Consider the following 22,957-nt stretch of genomic DNA (forward strand, 5'->3'; position numbering starts at 1 on the left):
TTAATAAATAGACAAAAACCACTAGGCTGGTACAGCACACTAAGGTCAGAAGACAGGGAGGATTAGGGAAGGAAGAGCCCCTGAGACAGCAACAAGAGACAGCGACACGCTCTCCTCCCTGACCCTCTGTCTAAGGCACTTTGGGGAAGACATGCTATCCAGGGTGGATGAGAGGAGGAGATCGGGGACCCCTACTCCCTATCCTGCACCCCATCCTTCCAGTTGTGCCCACAGCCCATCTCTGATCTCACAGCATTCTAAGGGGAAGTTGGAGGGGTGGTTCTCACGGTGGGAGAGGTCTGTGCCCCTGAGGAAGCAGAGTCTGCTGTATCTCAATGCGACGCCAACAACCTTCCCCACTATTTCCATCCCCAAGAAGCCCATCTTGGGAAAGGGTGGAAGGGATTCAAAGGCCAGGCCTGGAATAAGGGAAGTTAAGCAGTGGCTGGCACAGGAGTTCCATCAGGAGCCACATCGGCATCCAGGATGGGGCGGGCGTCAGAACCCTCCCACTGGGAGCCGCCCCAGTTACTCCTCTGGATGGTGCCTGTCTTCTCCTCCTTGAACTGCTGTCGGTCTTCCCGAAGGATCTTCACTGCGTGGTACTGGGGCACAGTGGCCTCCGGGTGCTTTACGCGCTTGAAGAATCCCAGCTATGAGGACAGCAAGACAGACCATGAGAAGAAGCCTGCAGGGCTAGGAGCCCTTAAAGCCCCTCACCAGCTCTGAGCCAGAAAGAACTAGCTGAAACGAAAGTAGAGTAGGCTGGCCAAATTCCAGCACGGCGGCAAGTCCCCAGCTTGCTACCATTAGTACCAGGGTCCAAGGTTCTCATTCACAGCCAAAGGAAGACCAGAAGGAAGCCCAAGGTGTAAAACTAAGGAAATACCCTTGGTCCCTGAAAGAGAGGGTTAAAACTGAACACCAGGGCCTCCCACGCTTTCTTCTCCCACCCAGGTTTCTAAAAAAAAAAAAAAAAAAAAAAAAAAAAAAAAACTCAGTAATGTCTCCTAGAACACAAGAGCCAAGGGATAAAATAGCATCCTAGACCACCCCGAAAACCCGAATGATGACTCATAGCCATACACCTGTGTGTTTGTGCACTGAATTGCATCCCCTTAGGCAAGGGCCCTTGCAACCATGGATACAGTAGCTTAACCCCTCACCTACCAAGGTGGTGCTGGGCCCCTTGTACACTGAAATTCAGAACAGCCAAGACTCCTGCATGCTCAGACGGCATAGGATCTCCTTGTGCAATTGTCTCTGCACACTTGTTCCCTCAGAAAAGACATGCATGGAACCCCACGTGCCCACATGCTGGCACTCCCAGCCTACTCGCTCCCTGTGCATGCTGGGCTGTGTGCTCACACTGAAAACCTCACCTCTGAATTACTCCTTACCTCAAATATTCGGACCCTCGTCTCCCTTGTACACACCCCTCTTTTTACTGAGCCCCTCCCAATGCCAGATCTGTACTTAGACATACACACACACACATAGTTACGCACACATGTTCATACACACGTGCACACACAGCAGTTACCCCACAGTCCCTGGACCCCCAACTTCCATGGCCGAGGGCTGCACGGCCAGATGGGCTCGGTGATAGCTGGTTGGAAATGATGAGCTCGGACTGTTGCGATGGAAGAAGCCACACTGGGATGTTGAGGGAGAAGGGGAAAGAGGCAAATGATGGGAAGGCTGAGGAGGGAGGGGGACTTTGTATCTGCTGTCTCCCTTCTATGGGAGTAGTGCATGGGACAGGCATCCTGAGGCCGATCCTGAAGGCATCAGTTGTCCCTAAGATCGGGCAAGTTCTCAACAGCACTGATGCCACTCCAGAGCTGGTCCGCTGATGACACACCCTTGTCAAACAGCAGCGGACAGGGCAGCTACAGAGCCCAAGGATGTGCTCGGCTCTGCACAAGCCCCCTATGTGACATGTGGCTCTGGGAGGGGCCCTGGTGGAGCATGGGATTCCCTGTACTGACATGTGCATGTGTGTGCTTCTATGTTGAGCCAGTAGGATTCTGTTACAGCTCTGTCAGAACAAGAATGGTCCCATACGAGGCAGCGCCCACTCAGCTCCAAGCAGTTCCCTGGAGCCAGTACTCCACACTGTAGGCCTTGGTCCCACAGCTTCCTTCCCAACCTTTGCTGCCACACTGTGGCTAAATCAAACCACTTTCCTACTCCTGAGGCTCTATCCAAAGAGCTTCTTCTGGAAGCCTCACATGCCACTGCCCCATCTCCCCACATCCCTATCCTGCCACTTCACCATCTGAAGCCCAGCTCTTGGGACCTCAAAGCCTTCCTTCTTCTGAGTTCCCACCATCTCAGTTCGACACTTCTGCCCCAGCTACAAGGCTCCCGCACTCCCACTCGACTACACAAGCCTTGAGGACAAGGTCTGCACCGGAGCCAACTTCGAAACATCCTGAGCAGACGGAGTTCCTGGGGCATGCAAGGTAAGTGCTCAAGGTAGGAGCTGCTGGATGAACCTGTGTGAGTGAGCCGCCAGCCACCTTCCTCTAATTCCAGTTCCCACTGGCTCCACCCCTCCCCGGGGCCTCACCTTCCACAACAGCAGCACCAGCAGGGCCAGCACCAGCAGCCCAGCCAGCACTGCCAAGAGGATGACCCACCAAGGGACTCCTTCTGCAACCACAGCCATAGGGTCCAAGTACACCATCACCGGGATCTGAGAAACAAGGAGTCAACAGGGCAAAAGCTGGAGAGAGTGGGAAGCGGGGAGTCCCCCACAGGCCCCATCCTCCAGCCTGGCAGGCAGCTCACCATTGTGGACGCATCTCTGAGCAACAAGTTCTTGATAGAGGACTTCACTGTGATGTTGGCTCGAACGATGACTTCCAGGGACTTCACGGCTATGTACTCCTAAGGGATAGGGAAGGAGGGAGACTTCTAAATGCCCATGTTCCCCTCAATCCTCTCCAGCCACTGACACCACAGACAAAATGGTGCCAACGCAGAGGGCGTTTCTGCCTGGCTTGGCTTTAGAGAGTGCTGCATTAGGACGGGGAAGAGACAAAAGTAAACTCCAGGGGGCGGGGTTTGCAGAAGCCGGCCAGCCTGAGAACCAGTGGTGCCCTCACCTCCAGAAAGGTGCTATTCCAGAGACGACCCCAGACATGTAGAACGGCTGCACGATCAAAGCTGTAGAGCGGGCAGCTAAACACCACACACTTGGCCGTGCCCTGGGCACAGTCCTGCGGAGAAGGATAGGAAGACCCTGAGCCGACAGGCCCATGGGTATGCCATCTTTCCCATGCTCCTCCATGGACCTTAAATCCCTCTCCTCCAGGAAGTCTTCCTAGGCTAACCCTCTGGCCCAAAATAGCTGCCTACCTCAAACCTGGGCCTTGAAACACATTGGAAGGGGTCCCTCACTCCCAACAAACAAGCAAAGTGACTTCCTGAGTTGATAGCTACTCCGCTTACTGTCTCAATAATTAAGCACCCAGAACCTACCTTAGCTCAGTTAAGCTCCAAATCTCCCGCAAGGTACTTTGTTTTTGAAACGGAGTCTCACTGTGCGGCCCAAGTTAGCCTAAAATTTATCCTTCCACCTGGGCCTCTAAGTGCTGAGGCTGCTCTGGTGTGGCAGAAGCTGAGTCTTAAGGAAGGCCACCAGCCTACTTCATGTCACAGAGCTAGCAAACTTATCCAGTAGTGTCAGACACGGTGGTGCACACCTTTAACCCCTGCGCTCAGGAGGCAGAGGCAGGCAGATCTCTGTGAGTCCAAAGCCAGCCTGGTCTACAGAGTGAGTTCCAGGTCAGCCGGGACTACACAGTGAGACTCTGTCTCAAAGGAAGGAAGGAAGGAAGGAAGGAAGGGAGGGAGGGAGGGAGGGAGGGAGGGAAGGAAGGAAGGAGGGAGGCGGGGGGGCAGAGGAAGGAGGAAGGAAGGAGGGAGGGAGGGAGGAAGGGAGGGAGGGAGGGGTTAGGGAGGGAGGGAGGGGTTAGGGAGGGGTTAGGGAGGGAGGGAGGGAGGAAGGAAGGAAGGAAGGATGGAAGGAGGGAGGGAGGAGGGAGGGAGGAAAGGGAAGGAAACCCATCTAGTCAGTTGTGGAACACAGGTCCATATTTGGCAAAGTCATGATCCCACTCTAAACTCAAACTCACTGTGGGAGAGGCTGCCTGCGAGCTACTGGGGCCAGGAAACTCACGGTCTCCTCCTTCCAAGTCTGACTGAAAGTTATGTTAGCCATTGTTTGCCACAATGCACACACGTAAGAACAGCTTGAGAGAGTTTGGAGTCTCTTCTGACTGGGGAGGGAGCATGCTCCCGTGAGAGTCAGAGGACAACTTGCAGGAGCTGGAGCTCTCCTTCCACCATGCAGGCTCCAGAATGGAACCCAAGTCTTCAGGCTTGGCAGCAGGGCCCTTACTCTCTAAGCCGTCTCCCTAGCCTCTATTTGGAATGTTTTAGTTTTCTGCTTTTGAGTAATTCAGAGGTCCTTAGCCGGTTTGTTGAAAAGCAAGGCTATCTGCTTTATTTTATATACAAGATTCAAAATGATAGGCAAGATGGCTTAGCAGTTAAGAGCCCTGGCTATGCTTGCAGAGAGCCTGTCTTCACTTCTCAGCACCCACACAGCGGCTCACAGCCATCCGTCACTCCAGCTGCAGGGGACCCAATGTCTTCTTCTGACCTCCACAGGTACCAGGAACGCACGTAGCACACATACGTATATGCAGGCAAAACGTTCATAAGCATAAAATAAACCTTTTTAAAATACCTTTTTAAACAATCTAAGAGCCAGGCAGCGGTGGCTCAAGCCTTTAATCCCAGCCCTTGGGAGGCAGAGGTGGATCTCTGAGTTCACGGCCAGCCTGGTCTACAGAGTGAGTTCTCGGGCAGCCAAGACTACACAGAGAAACCCTGTCTTAAAAAAAAAATTTTCAAACCATCCGAGATATTACACAGCTGAAACGAGCCAGGTACAGATGAAAAAAAATGCCAAATGTGACCTCTGAAAGAAGGCAAGCACATGTGGCTTCCACACATACATGTGGGCAAAACACACATGCACATGAAAATTTAAAATAATAAAATCATTTTAAAAAATAAAGCCAAGCCGGGCGGTGGTGGCGCACGCCTTTAATCCCAGCACTCGGGAGGCAGAGGCAGGCGGATCTCTGTGAGTTCGAGGCCAGCCTGGTCTACAAGAGCTAGTTCCAGGACAGGCTCTAAAAAAGCTGCAGAGAAACCCTGTCTCGAAAAACCAAAAAAAGAAAAAAGAAAAAAAATAAAGCCAGAAAAAAAGTAAATAATAAATAAGTGCAGCCACGGGGGCATACGCCTGTAATTCCAGCATCTGAGAAGAAATAAAAGGATTTCAGTTTGGAGGGACGCCCGGGCTACATAGCACAGCAGCCCTTCCCCTCTCAAAAGAATGAAGAGCTGGGCCATAGGTCAGCAGTAGAGTGTTTGCCTGGCATAGACAAGGCCCTAGTTTGGTCTCCAACCCTGCTAGTAGGAACACCCTGTATTTTATGGAATGATGCGAGCTTGATTCTGAAATAAAAATAAGCACAATTAATGAATAACTAGACATGGTGACACATACTTCTAATCCTAGCACTGTGAAGGCTGAGGTAGGATTGCCGTGAGTTCAAGACAGTTTCTAAACTGGGCATGGTGGCACATGCCTTTAACCCCAGCACTTGGGAGGCAGAGGCAGGCGGGTCTCTGTGAGTTCGAGGCCAGCCTGCTCTACATAGCAAGTTCTGGGTCAACCAGAGAGACCCTGTCTCGAAATAGAAAGAAGGAAGAAAAAACTCTGTTTCTAAATAAAGAAATACTAAATAAAGAAACTATTTCAAGGTTCTTGATAAACAGGGAATCTCTCGGAGCTGTCAGTCCTGTGGAGGAGGCGGGACTAGATGTCTACCACAGCAGCAGCGAGTTCCACAGTCCAGATGCAGCACAGCTGCCTGAGTCCTTTAGCCTCGGGTTAGGTACCAAAGGGGCATGGGGAGGCTTCAGCCCAGAAAAAGGACGAGACGCGGCAGAGTTCACCATCCGCTTACGGCGACTGGCGACTGGCCAAGGACCTCCGTACTTATCACGCTCCACGCCGAGGCTCAGCTCAAGCCCCAGGGTCCCTAACTGGCATCTGTACCACATTCTCACTGTCTGCACCAACCTAGGAGGAACACAGGGCGTTCAACAAATCCAGCTAAATACCAAAACTATGTGGGAGAGTGGGGAGCCAAGCTGTTCAAGGGGGATAGACAGAAAGCTCAGCCAATCTTGTATATATACTATAATCTTAATTATGAGAACGTGAAACACTGAGCCTGGAGGCCCATGGCTGTAATCCCAGCCCTTAGAAACTGGAGGCAAGAGAATGAGTCCACCCCAGCTCCTTACAAAAGGCAATGTTTTAGACAAATGAGCAGGGTCGCTGCTTGGCTACCTAGCTGGCCCTGGAGTGCACACCGGGAGTTGCAGGGTCTGAGGTGTCAGGAGCTGCCTCACGGGTACTGTCTCCCTCCAGCTGTCCCTGGCATCTGAGCACCACACGCCTTGCCAGGTGACTCCGTGGATGCCCAGCTCCCTGACCCTCATTGTGTTGGTTCCGTAGCCGTGTTGCCCTTACCAGGGTGATGTTTCTCTTTCTCTCGGCAGAGGATACTGGCCACCAGGATGTGCTGGGCTCCAGCTTCTCTGGAGGCTCCTCTGGACTCGGCGGTTCCAGCTCTCGCCGCTTCCTATCCCTGTTGTCCACATCCTGGAAGGCGCAGTGAGAGTTCCTTCAAAGACTGCAGCCCTGAGATGCCATCTTCCCTCCAACACCCACACATAGCCCCTGCCGCGCGACATCCCTCCCACGCTCCACCCCGCCAGCCCTGCCTAAGCCTCACCAGACGGAGGATGTTGGGTCTTGGAGAGCAGATCCCTTTCTTCCCAGGCCCCTGTCCTCCCTCCAGCTCCACCCGCATGGGGTACAGCAGCCACTTCCCGTTGGCAATCTCGTGGGGCCACATGATGTTGAGGAAGGCCGAACCCAGAGTGTTGAGCGACTGTCCTTGATTGGAGACCTGTGGGCCCAAAGCAGTGGGAAGAAATGAAACTCGGATTCTGAGTGGTCCCTCCATTGCAGGGAGAGAGGCAAGGCTGATGTGGAGGACCTTGGGGAAACAGAGCAAAGCCGCACAATCTAGACCAGACTGAGCGTTGTTCTCTGCTCATTCTCCAGGAAATGCTGGCCAAGTGTGAGGGGATCTAGGACGAGCCAGGGCAAAGAACTGATGAAAGTTATAGATTCTCCCAAGAACCCATTCCAGTGAAAGAGTTCCCAACGCCTCTCAGATCTGCCGGAGAGATGGCCTGTCCAGATAACTCCCTGAAACCCCAGCACCAACGTGTGCTTAGAGCCATGTCTGCCCGGTGCAGAGGCCTGGAACCCCAGGGCCACAATGCTGCCATGTGGGGAAGAGCCCAAAACATTGAGAAATCTCTAAAGCCTCTTTTCTGGGGCTACACGACAGGATGCTTACCGTGACCTCATACTTGACCTTGCTGCCCACATCCCTCTCAGATCTCATGGCGCTCTCTCCCTTCACCTCGCCAGAGAAGAAAAGTTGCTGAGGCGTGGCTACCCTGGTTGTGGGGAGATGAGAAGAGGAGCTGAGGAGGCCTGGGGTCCATGCAGCAAATGGAGCCAAGAGGGTAAGGTCGGGTAAGGTCGGGTAAGGCCGAGCAAGGCCGAGCCCAAGCTCTGGGAGTGGCAGAGAGACCCAGGCGAGCAGCACCTACCCTGAAATGGACAGCGGTAACTCAATGAAGACTTGAGCTCGAACAAGGGCTGGGCGCAGCTCCTGCTCACTGATCCTGGCATACAAACACAGGGACGTGTGAGCCGCTGGCCCAGGAACCTCCACGGGGCACTGGAAGCCTTTCTAAGTCACCCGACCTGTTCCCAGTCTTACGTGGCCAACAGCAACTCCACCTCCAACTCCGTGGTCTCAATAGTGATTCCAGAGGTGCTGAGGATGAGGTAGAAAGTGACCTGCCAAGTGTGGGACGGCAGGTGAGTCAGACAGGAGCTGGGTCTTAAGAATAGGCCTCTCAGACAGAGAAAAGGCTAGACATGCCAACCTGGGCACCTCTCTTCATAGGGTTCCCCAGCTCACACTCGACATGAGAGGCATTCTCATTAGACAGGCAGAGCGGCTTCTCCTGAATCAGGGAGGGAAGGATAGGTCAGTTTGGGTTCCCGAAGCCCTCAAGATCTCATCTCTGTGAACACACGATGGAGTTTCATTCGGTCATAAAGAAGAAGAAAACTACGTCATATGCAGGAAAACAGATGGAACTGAGGTCCCCACAGTAAGCAAAACAAGCCAGACTCAGAAAGACAAACATCGCACTTTCTCTCATATTAAAGAAATCTAGCTGGATAACGCACACCTTTAATCCCAGCACTCAGGAGGCGGAGACAGGCAGATCTCTGTGAGTTCAAGGCCAACCTGGTCTACAGAGTGAGTGCCAAAACAACCAAAACTGTTACACAGAGTAATCCTGTCTTGAAAAAAAAATAAAGAGAAGAAATCTAGCTTTAATATAGATATGTCATAAAATTGGAAGGGGGAGCTGGGCAGTGGTGACACATGTCTTTAATCCCAGCACTCGAGAAGCAGAGGCAAGTGGATCTTTGTGAGTTCAAGGCCAGCCTGGTTTACAGAGAAAGTTCCAGAACAGGCTCCAAAGCTACACACAGAAACCCTGTCTCAAATAAAAAAAAAAGTGGAAGAGAACCATATGGGGAGATGAGAAGAGGCATTCTACAATGAGGATGAGGGAGCACAAGGAAGAGCAGTAGAAAAAATAATACTGAATATTTTGTGGAATCTAAATATGTGTGTGTGTATACACACACATATATATACATAGGTATACATATATACATATATACACATATATACATACACACACACACACACACACACACACACATATATATATATATATATATATATATATATATATGAAGCCAAGTGTGGTGGCACATGCTTGTAACCCTAGCCCCTAGGAGGGTGAGGCAGGAGGACTGCCATGAGTTCAAAGACAGCTTAGGCTACAGAGAGAGACATTGTCTCAAACATACATGCGGACCAACCTTGGTACTTGGGAGACAGAGGCAGGCAGAGTTCAATGAGTTCAAGGTAGTATGGTCTACAGAGCTAATTCCAGGGGAGTCAGAGCTACACACACACACACACACACACACACACACAACTGTCTCAAAAAAAAACAAAAATAAAAACAAAAGAAGAATATCCATAAGCATAGGGGACAATTTCGGGCGAGGAGGGAAACCAGAAGGAGAAAGGACGGTGTGGTGGTCTGCATAATAAAGTCCCCTCTAGGTTCACAGATTTGAGTTTGTCACTGGGGAGTGGCACCACTTGACAGGGATTAGGAGCTGTGGCCTTGTTGGAGGAAGTGTGTCCCTTAGAGTAGACTCTGGGGTTTCAAGTGTTCAAGCTAGGCCCAGTGTCTCGCTCTTCCTGCTGCTGCCAGTCCAGATGTGGCGCTCTCGGTTCCTCCACCACATCTGCCTGCATGCCGCCATGACAATAACAGAGTAAACCTCTGAGCTGTAAGCCGCCCCGATTAAATGTTCCCTTTATAAGAGTTACTGTGATCATGGTGTCTCTGCACAGCAATGGAAACCCTGACTCTGACAGGGAGGGGGGGTAATGGGAGTGACTTTGATGAGCTAAATACAGTGACATGCAATATGAAAATATCATAAGACCTATAATTACTAAAAAAAAGTCACAAAGAGAAAATAAAAATTAAAGGAACACACTAGGCCCTGTCCCAGGTTCTTACCACAGAATCCAGGGCTCGAACACCTGAGTAGTGTAAGGAAGCCGGTAGGGTGACCAGGAGCTGGGCTTCATGGGCGTCATCCCCATCTGCCTGAGGCTGGGCGGGGTCCGAGGGCAGGTTGGTGACCGTCAGTTCCAGGCCTATGAACGGCTGCCCACTCAATGCAAACAGGGCCGTTGTCCCATCCACAGCCCTGGAAGATGGAACCCAACTCACTGTAGGATCCGAGCCTCCCACCCCCTGTCTACTTCCAGCCCCCAAACAAGTGCACATGGCCTCTCCTCTCACTCCAGGTCCCCCACAACACACACCAGCCAGCTCTGAGTCAGGGGACCTCCATTCTTAGGCTAACTCCACCACTTTATGACCTGGTTTAAAAAAAAACAGCAACCCAGAGAGGTTGCTCTCATTCACAACGTGGAGCCACAGAGGGGTCACACTGTGATGATGTGTCCATAAAATACACGGTATTACACAGACTAGGAGCATTGTTCTCTGGTCAGGACCCTGCCCTTCGCTCGGTCCTCTGAATCGGAGCCCTGTCTGACCCCTCTGAAGAAGCTTCCTCCATTTGCTGAGGCCTAGCCCTCTCCTCCCCGACACATGTACTCTCCACCCGTCTCACGTGGGCAGAGGTTGGAACTCGGTGTCGCTGATCCGGGAACAGAACCGGGCCTGCACCAGCTGCAGGTTGCTCTGACAGATCTTATCGTCACCACAGCCTTGCTTCAGGAAGTGGATCTGAGGAGAGTGTTCAGGAGAAGATCACGTCTAAGGTGCAGATCAAATGTGTCACCGAGGCATACGGTGCATTAGCAAAACACGGGATGAGAGGACTCCAGGCTGGTCCATAAACAGACCGCAGTTCCCCGCCCAGACTGCACAGACTGTGAAAAGCAGTGACTGGTGCCACTGGGCTGTCAAGAGAGCCACACAGTGAGCTGCACGCTGTCCATTCTGGCCGAATGGGAGCAAGGAGATTTAAGAGGTTTGATGTCCATCTCAGAAAACACCAGGCTTTGATTACCCCAGAACCATGAACAGGGAGCAAGGGAGCAGGAGCACTGTCCTCTTAGACTACAAAGGAACACATGGTCATCTGAGCCATTTCCCCTTTGAGGTATTACCGTGCCTACATATAAGGCTTGTACTGGGGCTACGTGTGCGGAAGAGCTTTTTCTGCAAGCTGCAAGTGGGTGTCACCATGGAGGCATTGGGACCATAATCCCTCCCAGCTCCATTTCCCGCATGCTCACCTCTGTCCTTTGGGTGCTAGGCTGGTGAGCATTGAGGACGGGAGCCACAGGGGGGAGCCCCTGGTCAGGAGCTTGCCGAGGGCTGTTGAGACTATATTGCAGGGTCACCACAATGGCCCGAAGCTTATCTTTGACATTTTCCTGAAAGGGAAGTATTGTTACTCACTGGAACCACCCAGCCCCAGCCCTGATCAAGGCCCTCACCAGTACACTGAAGACTTTCAAGCTTAGAAAGAAATTGAGGGAGACAGACATACAAGCAGGCAAGCAGTGAGGATGAGAGAGACCACAGCAGGAAAGACTTTCCCTTTGAGCAAGGAGCAGACGCCACCTCTGTGAACTCCCAGACTTCACTTCTGTGAAAACAGCAAGGACTACTAGCTGGGTGTGGTGGCTCATGCCTGCAACCCTAGCACCCAAAAGGCTAAGGAAGTGGGATCTCATAATTAGACCAGCCTGGCCTAAATAAAAAGTTCCAGGCCAGCCTGGGCTACATACAGACACTCCATCTCATTTTTTAAAAAAAATCAGGCAGAGAGGTAAAAGTGTATAGAAAGGAGCTCAAACGGGGGACTGCTCAGTGCCTAGATCTTTTAAAGGTAAAAAAAAAAATGGAATTCTTCACAAATTTATGTGTCATCCTTAAGCAAAAGCCGTGCTTGCCTTCTCTGTCATTCCAATTTTAGTATATATGCTGCCAAGTACAAAGGCTTTTTTATTTTTTTAACTATATTTGTCTGTGTGTGTGTGTGTGTGTGTGTGTGTGTGGTGTCTGTGTGTGTGTGGTGTATGTGTGGTGTGTGTGTGTGTGCGTGTGTGTGTGTGTGTGCGTGTGTGGTGTGTGTGTGTGTGTGCGTGTGTGGTGTGTGTGTGTGTGTGTGTGTGTGTGTGTGTGTGTGTGTGTGTGTGCGCGGTGTCTGTACGTGAGTATAAGCACATGAATGCAGGTATCCAAAGAAGCCAGAAGAGTGCCGGGTCTCCAGGAGCTGGAGTTGCAGGGCATTACTGAACACCCAAGGTGGGCACTGGGACCCAAACCTGGGTCACCTACAAGAGCAAGACAATCTCTTGGCTGCTGAGCATCTTTCTAGTCCCTTGGGGCCCAGAGCTCACAACAAAGAGAAGAGGCAGAGAAGAGACATGCAATAACGATGTCACTCGGAGACCAGAAGGCAGTGTCACCTGCAGCTGGAACACAGTGTCCCCACAGACTCGGTCTTGTTGGTGCTTCAACCACACAGTGCCTGAGGACTGGTGCTTGGGGTCATCCGGGCCTCTGCTCAGGAAAGCCACTCGTGGAACCTGGCCCCGGAGCCTCCGGTCCGTGTCCCCATCTAAGGTGTAATCCAGGGCTGTGGCGTGGAAGGAGAAGAGGGAACCCAGTGAGCTGAGGACCCTGTTCCTGGGGTGCCATCAGAGAGAGCGGTAGGTGAGGATTCCACTCACCCACAGTAGGGTTGTAGCTGCTAGGCACAGCAACGTAGCTGAAACAGATCCTTATGTCCACGCTGTGGGGCAAAGAGAGGCTCTTGAGCAAACAAAACCCCAAACCCTACTTCTGCCACAACCCAGACCCAAGCTAGGGAAGAGAGGCAGGGGAAGGGAAGCCAGCACTGGCCTCCTCCTTGACACAGTCCCTTCTGGCCGTGCCTCACCAGACCAAGAGTCCACCGGCACAGTTGGGTTGTTCTAGGTCGATGGCTCTCGGAGCAATGAAGATCTCTTGGGAGACGTGAAGAACGGGTCTAGCCCTGGGTGTGGAGAGTTCATTGGGTAGGGAAGACGAGAATGTGGGGTTAGGAACACTCTGCAGGACGAGGCGTGGGACTGGAGAGAGGCCAGACCCACAGTGAGGCTCTGAGAGTCTGGAGGCTCACCTGAACAGTGCGGCAGTATCAGCCAGCGAGCCCACCAGCAGGTCTGGGTAGTAGTTTTCATCCACATCCAGGCCCCCAGACAGGGAGTAACCAAAGCTCTTGATGCCCACGGCTTCGCCCTCCAGCACCTAGAGAGCAGCGGTCACCCTCCTGGAGCCCCACTTTCCCCAGTCCTCCCTACCCTACCCTCTGCAGTCCTTACTCCACCGGGAACCATTCCTCCACATCAGTTCCCTCACCTGTGAGGGCTTGACAACCACCCCCAGGCTGCTCCCGTGGTAGATAAAGACTTTCCCATCTCCATCAAAGGGAGCTCCCACGGCAATATCTGGGGGCATAAGAGAAGCATTGTGAGGCTGCGGAGGACGGTAGACAAGGTCCATACCCAATTCTAGTTTCATTGAGGAGCTCCACACATCTTTCTAAATCCTCCCGGCCATTCCCCCCAGACATCTCTAGCTCAGCTTGGCTGAGTTACAGAATCCGCTGATCTCGATTCCACTCCCGATTCAGCTCCCGTCTCAGCTCCTCCCCACACTGAGCTTTGCTTTCCCCGATCCCAGTCACACCTGGGAAGCCATCTTGGTTGAGGTCCCCCAAGACAGCCAAGCTGATTCCAAACATGGAGTCGGGGGAGCCACAGATCCGCAGAGGGGAGACATGTGCCCAGTGGCCACCCTGGTTCAGGTACACATACACGGCACCTCCCAGCTCTTCTTGGCGCTCAAAGAAGTAAGGGGCCCCCACAATCAGGTCCGGCCAGCTGTGGAAGAGGAGACAGCATGGGGCCCTCTAGACCAAGGGAGTCGGGACAAAGTGTAGAAGACACTCCTGGACCCCGGGGCACACTCCTCTAGTCCCCTCTCACCCGTCGTTGTTGAGATCAGCCACAGCCAGAGAGTAACCAAAGCCAGAGGTCAGTTGCTCCCCAGACAGCACGACCTCGGGTATCAGGCGGCTGGCGCTATCCTTGCGCAGAATGACCACAGCCCCCTTGTGGTTGGCACGGGGAGCCCCTGCCACAAAACTCAGCTCTTCCGCACGCAAGAGACCCTTCCCAGAGTCGACGGAGAAACCTAGGTGAGGAAATCCCTTACTATGAGTGATTCTCCGAGAGTCGGAAGCCAGGGGATCCCCCTGGAGCCATGAGGGAGAGTTGCTCCCCAATCACTACCACTATGTCTGGGCTATTCCGCCGCCGCCGCCAGGGCCTAGAAATCCTTACAGCCCTCCTGGTCAGAGACACAGGACGTGATACGGAGGTGTCATAGAGCAGAGAATAAGGCGGTAACAGAGAAGCTTGGCGACTTGGTAAGAAGGGCTGGCACAGCAACGGGAATCGGACCAGAGCCGCCACCATTCATGCCCAACCTGGGGAACTGGAGAAGAGGATGTCCCTCCCATTCTGCACACCCAGGAGGTCCACTGGCATCCAATGCGCCTTCTTTACCACCCCCTCTCCCCAACCCTGCAGAGGAGGAAGTCTTTACAGATATGGGAGGAAGACAAGGGAACAAAGCAGCGCTTGCTTCACCCAAATGTTTCCTGGACCTCATTCCATCCTGGATGATAATATGCAAAAGAGGCTATAAATGACCCACGAGGCTGGAGCTCCTCCAATCATAAGCCCACATTCACCCCCAAAGGAAGTTCCCCAGAGGTCAAGATTGTCCTTCCGACCAGGGTCACCCTTGCCCTCTGGCTCCACCTGCGTCTTCCCCCATGAAGACCCTTGGCTCACAGCCCTCAGGCCTGTCAATGTGCCTAATTCTCCTCTGCAGTTTGGGCCCAATATGTATTTCCCTGGGCATATGTTAGGAGAGGGCTAGGGAGGAAAGAATACTCCCTAGGAGGGAAGCAGGAAAGCCAGGGCCAAACCCCAGGACCCAGGATGCAGGAGCTTACAAACCTAAATAGCTATTCAAGGTCAAATCTCCGGCTGGTCCTGTGAGCCGGTCAGCAGGATCCAAAGTTTTATACACCAGCTGGTCAGGGTCTGAGCTATCAATGTTGGTCACAAAAAGCAACCCTGTGGGGGGGCAGGTCGGGAAGAGACACCAGGGAAAGGCCAGCAAGAGAAGGGGGCACAGAGTGAGGAGACAGAGACAGGTAGAAAGGCCAGAGGAGGTTCAAGGGGAAGAAGAGGAAGAAAGTGAGAGAAACCAAGAAGCCAGAGGCAAAACAAGAGAAAGACAGAAACAGGAGGATGGGAGTGTGGAGAAAGAGGAAAAGAGAAAGGAGCAGAGGGTTAGAGCAGTTCTGGACCAGGGAGGGGTCCCTACCAAAGTAGCTGTTGGCAGGGACCGGAATGAGGCTGGGGTCTTGCTCCTTCTCGCCCCCTGCCTCGTAGGGCCCGTCGTCCAGGTCTGCCAGGTCGGACGAGCCCTGTGCACAGAGCTCCACCCTGGCCGTGCCTGCAAGGACAGTCCTGTTAGTACTCAAGGCAGGAGAGAGGCTCACCCCTCAGACCAGACGCCCGCCTGCCCGTTGGATGGGCACACAGGGAAGCCCCTCCCCTCCTCTTCAGCCCCACCTCCACCATCTCCAGAGCCCAAGCTTCTAGGGTCCCCAGACATGACATCACACTCACCGAGTGGCAGCTCAGCCAGTGGCAGCGTGCAGAGACAGGAATGGCAGTGATGAGGTGTGGGCTGCTGTGTTGGAGCATGCAGGCCCCGGGCCCCGCCGTGCATGTGGGAACTCATGCCAACATGTAGATAAACACATGGCCATGCGACGGAGAGTAGGTACCCCCATTCATTTATGTGCTAGCAAGATGGGAGTGGAAGGCATGGCAGTGCCCCAGGTCAATACGCCAATGAACTTGTGGTCATGCTTGGCCGTGTGCTGCCGGCAATCCCATCTCTAAAGTAAGAGGAGGCCTTGGGCCCCTCCTTCACCCTCCCCAATGAATGACTCACCCTTCCAGTTATAGGTTCCTGGAGCCCCAAAGACGAGGTAGTGGCTGTCGGGGGAGAAGGTGGCAGCTGTGCCCTGCTGGCAGAACCCAAACTGTTCATGGCCCTGGGGGCGCCCCTCACAGAACTTCCATTCCCCACCGTCTAGCTCATCACGGATGGCCAGGTCCTGGCTTAGCACAAAGCAGCGACCAATCACATCCCGAGTCTCCAGGATCTGATCCACTCGCTGTCGAGACTCATAGCGGTGTGCACAGGTCTGTGAGAGAACAGGAGGTCAGGTCATTCCCCTGCGTTTACCAGGGACCTACAAGCGGCTCGCATACATGTAAACTTTTGGCACACACACACACACACATACCCATGCACACACGGACAACCCTATGCCAACATCACTTGAACACCATCACTTAGCCAGTATGAGATCTTTTTTCGGTACCCTATCTGTGCTCACTTGAAGAAAAATAGCTTTGTCTACCTGGGTACTCACAGACACATAACAGCATAGAACACGGGCTTCCCTGATCATGTAACAATCTTAAAACATGCTGTTGTGTGTGTGTGTGTGTTCATGCAGATGTGTGCAGGGGAACATACACGCAACATCAGTGCACATACACGTGTGTCAGGTGCATGTGAAACCTAGAGGACAACCTTGGGTGTCATTCTTCAAGAACTATTCGCTTTGGGTTTTTTATTTATTTATTTATTATGTATACAATATTCTGTTTGTGTATATGCCTGCATTACAGATGGTTGTGAGCCACCATGTGGTTGCTGGGAATTGAACTCAGGACCTTTGGAAGAGCAGGCAATGCTCTTAACCACTGAGCCATCTCTCCAGCCCTCGCTTTGTTTTTTGAGACAGAGTCTCTCCCTGGGATCAGGGCCCTTCCAATTGGGCTAGACTGGCTGGCCAGTAAGTCCCAGGTATCCTCCTGTCTCCACTCCCTAATGTGAGGGTGAGAAGCACAACCTCCAAACGTTGCTTTACGAATGTTGACTCTAGGAACCCAACGACGTTGCTTTGTTGTTGGTGGTTCTCGGAATCCGACTCAGATGTGCATGCTTACAAAGCACTCTACTGAGTCATCTGTCCCTAGACCTTCGTAACTGTCATCATCTCCCAAAAGAAGACATCCTAATATCTGTCCTCTGAGTATTCCCTCTTCCCAAAAGCATGGCTCAGCACGCCATGCTTCCAGCAGCCCTTAGCCCTTTCTCTCTACTCTTCCTTCGGACTCGCAGACTAGAAACCAGACCACTTAGTGAGCACTGGTGACATTCCACCTCGTGGCGACTCCTGTGTACGTCAGTGAGAGACCCAGATGAGAAAAAGAGCTGTCATAACTAAAAGGCATGATGCCACACGACTTAAATCAGCACTCGGGAAGCAGAGGCAAGAGGATCTCTTTGAGTCCCAGGACAGCCAGGTCTACATAGTGAGATTCTGTCTTAACAAAGCAAGCATCTCCAGAACTGTCTGGCAGCGCCGAGGCCTCCACTGTCTTCATGTGTCCTCCCTCAGAGGTTAGCATAATGTCTGAATCTCAGCAATGTTCGCAGTAGGAATCCGACAAGAGCTCGGATGAAGAGACGGGTGTTTTAAAACGGATGAGGAAAGGGACTGTCGCTTACACGTTCGTGTATCAGCCAGTGGTTCTAGGAATCACCCCGGCGTCCAGCTTGTGTTCTGTAGGTGCGCCTCTATGCATGTACACACGCGGGTGCGCGCGCACACACACATGCACACACGCAAGCGCACACACATGCATGCACGCACGCACACACGCATGCGCACACGCGCGCGCACACACACACACCATCAGAGCCTCTGCATTGCCACAGGAAGCAGTACTCACGACAATCTTGCCCCCGGGTCCCTGGCTCCGAACACTGACTCCCAACCACTGGTTCTCCTTGCTTTCCTTCTGCACATCAGCTGAAGCAAGACACTGGGTTTCAGGGGAAGGAACAAGGGACCAAGTCCTGCCCTCCCCTCTTCACGCGCTGCTCCCACTCCACCGTGCCAAGGCCACACCTCCTCTGTCGATGTCGACTCTGTAGCAGTTCCTCTCGTCTAGGCTCAGGGGACAAGCAAAGAGGCCTCCAGTACGGTTTGCTTGCTGCCCAGGAAAAGCCAGGGCCTGGGGAGCACCCGCCAGCAGCCTGTAGGATGGGACAAGGGCTAGATTCAGAGACCAGAGTACTCAGAGCTTCCCTGACCCCAACTCCTCAGTGCCAAGCGGAGTGTTCAAGTACTAAAGAGGAAAAAATAAAAGTCATTTTTTTCTCAAATTCTGGCAAGGGTATGTTAAAAGACCTAGGCACACAGTCATGTCACATGTGTGCTCACTCTCTACATAAAGGACCAACAGAAAGAGTGGATACACACATGTCAACACACATGCCTGCCAGAGCAGCCTGCCAGCATCGCCAGCTTAAGAGAACTGCCCGTCCCTAGCACCTGTTCCCGACAAGCTTCTCCACCCCCTGCTTGGCCCCAGCCTCAGACGCTACCCTCCTCCCTAACCCTGGTCTAGTTGAAAGCCTGCCAGAGATAGCAAGAATGCCCGGAGCAAGAGCGGCAGGCACAGAGACTGGTACAACAGTGGCTCAGGGACTTTCAGAAGCCAGGCAAGAGGCTAGAAATGGGCCTGTTTCCCCTCACCACGTGCCCAGCAAAGACCCTACCCACTGGGTAGCTCTGCAAGCCCCAAACTCAGTCATGCCCACTCGCAGGAAAATGGGGAAATGTTTCTGGTGGCCGCTAACACCACTCCATTTCCTTCCCATTTCCAGAATCCCCTTCCTTGTCCTACCTTCGCCTCCCACATCCACAGATTTCTCTTTTCCTCTCCCTCCACCCCTACCCTTCTCTCTCACTGCCCCCTCAGCCTCTTTCTTAGTTACAACTTTCTTGGCAGAACAATTTTCCATGATTACAGCCAAAGCGTCTTCCCCAGAGGGGGACTGTGCTGGGAATGGAGGCTGCCTGAGTCCCTCAGGACTGGACCCCGAAGCTAGGAATGACTGGGAAGTGAGGTGCAGTAACTGATACCCAGATGGCAACCGAGACCTTCTCTTCAGGAAAGGCTCAAGAGTAGTAGGCAGCAGGACAAGTCCCAAGTCCTCTCTCCCACACTCTTCCATGTCCCATCCTGGGGGCAAATCCCGCAACTGTCCGACAGTATTACAGACAGGCATCTGTGGGGCACTGAGCCAAACCTTGTAGGGTGGGGGAGAGGTTCCCAAGCTCCTGCTGTCCCTTAACTTAGCAGCTGTCACCTCGTATCAGAGCCAGTGTCAAGCAGGATCGGGGAAGCACGCAGCTGGACAGATGGCCCAGCCGTCAATATTACTTGCTGTTCTTGCTGAGGACCTGGGGTCTGTACCCAGTACCCACACCAGGTGGTTCACAACTGCCTGTGAGTCCCATTCCAAAGGATCCAGTGACCTCTGTGGGCACCCATCCTCACGTGGTACACATAAATTAATACAGGCACAGGGAACGCGCACAAACACATAAATAAAAAAAATAAAAATAAATCTTTGAAGAGGTGGGAAGGATAGACTGACAGTCAAGAGCACTTGTTGCTCCTGCAGAGGTAAGCACCCATAAGGTAGCTCACAACCATACCTAATGCAGCTCCAAAGGAGCTGACATCCTCTTCCGGCCTTCGGGAACACCAGCCATGCAAGCAGTGCATACACACAGGCTATATATATGTGTGTGTACGTGTGTGTGTGTGTGTGTGTGTGTGTATCACCGAAAACAATCTCTTAAAATGGGGAAGCAGGAAGAAAGAGGACATATATTCTCATTCATTTCACCACTGTTAACTGACACCCCATTATACACCAAGCCCTGAGTCAGGCAGTGATTGGTAAGACAACACAGCACCTACTATAGGCCAGGCCCCAGGCTGGACAGAGGCTGAAGGAATTAACCTTTACCACTCTCCACTTGGATTCCTAGGAGAGGAGCCACAGGCACCATCCCACTTGATCTCACAGTCCTGTAAGATAAGGATTCTTATCTTACAGGTGAGCAAACGCATTCACAAGCTTGGCTACCTCTAGATCCTCATCTGCCTAATTGCCGGGTCACTGGCGCTCACTGCCTGGCCTGTTTTCAGAAGGTTGAAACCACTCCAGCAGGGGGAGAGGAGGGGGAAATGACACCCTAGGAACTCTAGGTGATGGTGCCCAGGGAAAACAAACTCCAGCCTTCGCACGGGTCCGCAGTGTGCCAGCCTGCAAGCAGCGGATGTCATCTGTTACACTGGGGTCGACCGATGTGTCTTTGGGCCGGCCCCATAGGAAGTGTCAGGACTCGTGACTGGGCGCGCGCCTGTGGTGGACGCACAGAGACACCCAGGGCCTCCGCTGCTTAGTGTGCAACTGCACAGTCAAAGGAGTAGAAGTGTGAGTGTTCAGTGTTCACACCTGCCCTGGAGGTCGAGGGCTGGAAGGAGGAAAAATACGGACAGACGCTAAGTGCCCAGTCCCACTCCTGGAAGGAAGAACCCAGCCAGTTCCTCCTGGAATAAGAGAGCCCTGCACCCGGCTCCAGTCACACTCTCCTCTCAAACTTCATCCCAGAAGTCCAGCCGCCCCAGGCCTTCAGACAGAACAGTAGCCAGGGCTCCAGCTACTGCGAGGGTGGGGGGTGGTGCTGGCTGCTGGGTACAGAGTGAGCCTGGAGGCGCAATAAGTAGCTCACTACTACTGCATCCTGCAGAGCTTCGGCCCTGGCTCGCCCCTCCCTGGCCCAGCCAGTCTGAGTGGCCCCCGGGGGAAGCTGTGCAGCCAGGAAGGTTAGCTCAGTCAAGCCTCTGGACCCGGGATGCTGTGATGCTGCTGCTCTCCGGCTCTCTGAATCCAGCACAAGAGCTTTAGCACAACAAACACTTCCAAACACTCACCTCGGGTCTTGTGGTAGTCTAAATATTCTGCGTATATTAAGAACTTTTAATCCTCCCCGAACAACCCCATGGGATAGTGATGCTGCTGCCTCCGTTTCTCAGTTGATGGGAATAAAGGAGGCGATAGAAACAGAGCAAAGCAGGGTTAGGCCTCAAAGTCTCATCTCTAGGTTAGACTGGAAACAAACAAGGTCTAAAGAGGGACTGAGCAAGGCCGCAGCTTCTCCATGCCCCCAGTCACAGGAATGCCCCCTGCTGGAGCGAAATGGAGCCAGATGGCCAGGGCCCCTCTGGGAATACCCCCAACTTGGCTCTAGAGACAGAATCAGGGGCCACCTTCAGACAAGGGGAAAATGACAAGAGACCAAGCTATTAAAAATAACCGAGAATTTGCCTGGAAATAACTCAGAGAGTTCAGCATGTCCTAAAAAGGCCTCCGGGCCTGGAACTCTAGCAGATGGCAGAAGGAAGGAAGGAGGGAGGGAGGGAAGGAAGGAGAGAGGGATGGGTAACTGTAAGGCTTGTTGATGGCTTGAGACATCGGTTGGTTCCTATCTTTCCCAAAGGTTTAAAGAGCACAGCCTTCTCCCAGATGACGGGAATAATGGAAGGAGAAAGATTAAGGCTCCCCCCCCCCACCTCCAGTGGGTGTGGAGAAATAAAGTGTTGTCCCTGCCTTCTGCCCCTAGACCAATAGTAAGGGGAGAAGACAGTCCCTGGGGACAGCATTGATCCCAGTAATGGACACTTAAATGTGGCTTATACATTGGCTATGAGGGTGGGGGAATGCCCCTTGGCAGGAGGGGGTAGAAAGCTTTCTCCTGTTCTTGCCGCTATTCCTGTGTGGTAAGAACCAAGGGTATGGAAACGCAATCAGCTGCAAATGTATCTGTCTACCAGGAGCCCTGAAAAGATGACAAATGTCCTCTTCATTCCACTCCTGTTTGTCTTTCCCCACTACTGAGATTTCTGGAGTTGGACATTCCCTGAAGAGGACAAGAAGCAACTTGGCATCTTTACTGGATCTTGCTGCTGCTACTGCTGCTGCTGCTGCTGCTGCTGTTTCTCGCAGCAGTGGTGACAGCTGCCACCATCCCTTGCTACAACTCGGAGTCTCTGTTTTCCTGCCACTGTTTCTGACCAAACCATCGCTGCAGATTGTCAGGCCCCCCCTAGGTCTTCCTATAGCCTCCCTGCTGTGTTGAGCCGCATCAGTCCTGGCCTCCCAGGGCCCTACAGCCCTCACTCCATCTCAGGGGGATGCTCTGGCAGTAGCTAGTTGTTCTCTCCTCTTTTCCTCGCACGGCACCCTCATCCTCTCTGTCCTGCCCGCTCCTTTCGCCCTAATCAGTTCGCCGCTCTGAGGAAGAAGAGGAGCCAGAGATGCAGGACTGGAGCGAGGATGCACCCTGAAGGGAAAGGCAGAGAAAAGGGGGTCTCTGGCAAGACCATTGCTCTCCAACTCATCCCCAAGGCAAGATCCTGGGTCTGGGGATCTGGACAAGACCAGGCAAGCTTTCAGGTTAGAGTGTGAGATACCTGTGGGCAGAGCACGATTGAAAGTCCGAGAGACAGGTAGATAAGGAGTTGGGAGAAGGGTAGCCCAAGGGCTGGTATGGTGACTCACCAGCTCCGGGGTTGGGGTTGTAATTGTCGGTGCAGGGCTACCGAGAAGCCGAAGAGGCTTCCAGGTTCGCCTTCCTTGCGCAGGGCGTTCATTACATCCAGATTGAAGGCGACAGTCCCTGGTAAGAGCAGTCCGGCGAACAAGGAACTAAGAAGGTAACAAATCCCAGGAGGCCGGAGGGAATCGCAGCTCGGAATCCTGCCCATGGAACCAACCCTGCAAGCGCTCCCTGATAGTGCGAAGAAATCGTCGCGCGCCTAGAGCCCCCGGTTCTCCCCAGGAGTGTTTCTGGTTTCCGAAATCTATCTGGTCTTTCGGGAGTCTTCCAATCTTCCAATCACCTCGGCACCCCTCTTGAGACCTCCTCTCCGCTGCCCCGGGACCTGCTAACTACAACTACTGCAGTGGGAGCGCCGGCGTGCGCTCCGGCTCCGCCTCCTCTCCAGGATGCCGCCCAGGCCCCGCCCCTGCCCCGCCCCCT

At 53.1% G+C, this 22,957-nt stretch overlaps 1 protein-coding gene and 1 non-coding gene across 3 annotated transcripts; both read right to left on the minus strand.

Annotated features, from left to right (window-relative positions):
* Positions 1-30: 30 nt before the first annotated feature.
* Positions 31-22,760, minus strand: Itga7 (integrin subunit alpha 7). 2 transcript variants are annotated; one of them, XM_038314831.1, is made up of 26 exons: positions 22,477-22,760; positions 17,963-18,090; positions 17,784-17,863; positions 15,925-16,180; positions 15,286-15,417; positions 14,913-15,032; positions 13,872-14,079; positions 13,573-13,766; positions 13,243-13,331; positions 13,004-13,131; positions 12,782-12,877; positions 12,573-12,634; positions 12,309-12,478; positions 11,127-11,267; positions 10,496-10,611; positions 9,871-10,063; positions 8,131-8,211; positions 7,962-8,041; positions 7,789-7,863; positions 7,530-7,632; positions 6,894-7,070; positions 6,629-6,760; positions 3,114-3,227; positions 2,797-2,895; positions 2,576-2,701; positions 31-653 (listed from the first exon to the last, which is right to left on the minus strand). In XM_038314831.1, the coding sequence occupies exons 1-26, from the start codon at positions 22,680-22,682 to the stop codon at positions 435-437; spliced, it is 3,525 nt and encodes a 1,174-aa protein (XP_038170759.1). In that variant the 5' UTR covers positions 22,683-22,760; the 3' UTR covers positions 31-434. The 2 variants fall into 2 exon arrangements, with proteins under 2 accessions (XP_038170759.1, XP_038170758.1); XM_038314830.1 differs by lacking the exon at positions 15,286-15,417 and having other exon boundaries at positions 22,477-22,697.
* LOC119803751 lies at positions 11,732-11,833 on the minus strand. Its single transcript, XR_005283711.1, has one exon. It is a non-coding gene; the product is annotated as a U6 spliceosomal RNA (small nuclear RNA).
* Positions 22,761-22,957: the final 197 nt, after the last annotated feature.

This window comes from Arvicola amphibius, chromosome 17 (assembly GCF_903992535.2).
Source record: "Arvicola amphibius chromosome 17, mArvAmp1.2, whole genome shotgun sequence".
Classification (NCBI taxonomy): domain Eukaryota; kingdom Metazoa; phylum Chordata; class Mammalia; order Rodentia; family Cricetidae; genus Arvicola; species Arvicola amphibius.

What these genes read in the sequence shown, in the direction of transcription:
- Itga7 (XM_038314831.1), bottom strand. Translation starts at nt 22,682, where the DNA reads ATGGGCAGGATTCCGAGCTGCGATTCCCTCCGGCCTCCTGGGATTTGT. An exon ending in GATACTGCCGCACTGTTCAG is followed by an intron (nt 12,878 to 13,003) that starts GTGAGCCTCCAG and finishes CTCCACACCCAG; the next exon opens with GGCTAGACCCGTTCTTCACG. An exon ending in TCAGAGATGCGTCCACAATG is followed by an intron (nt 2,702 to 2,796) that starts GTGAGCTGCCTG and finishes CTTGTTTCTCAG; the next exon opens with ATCCCGGTGATGGTGTACTT.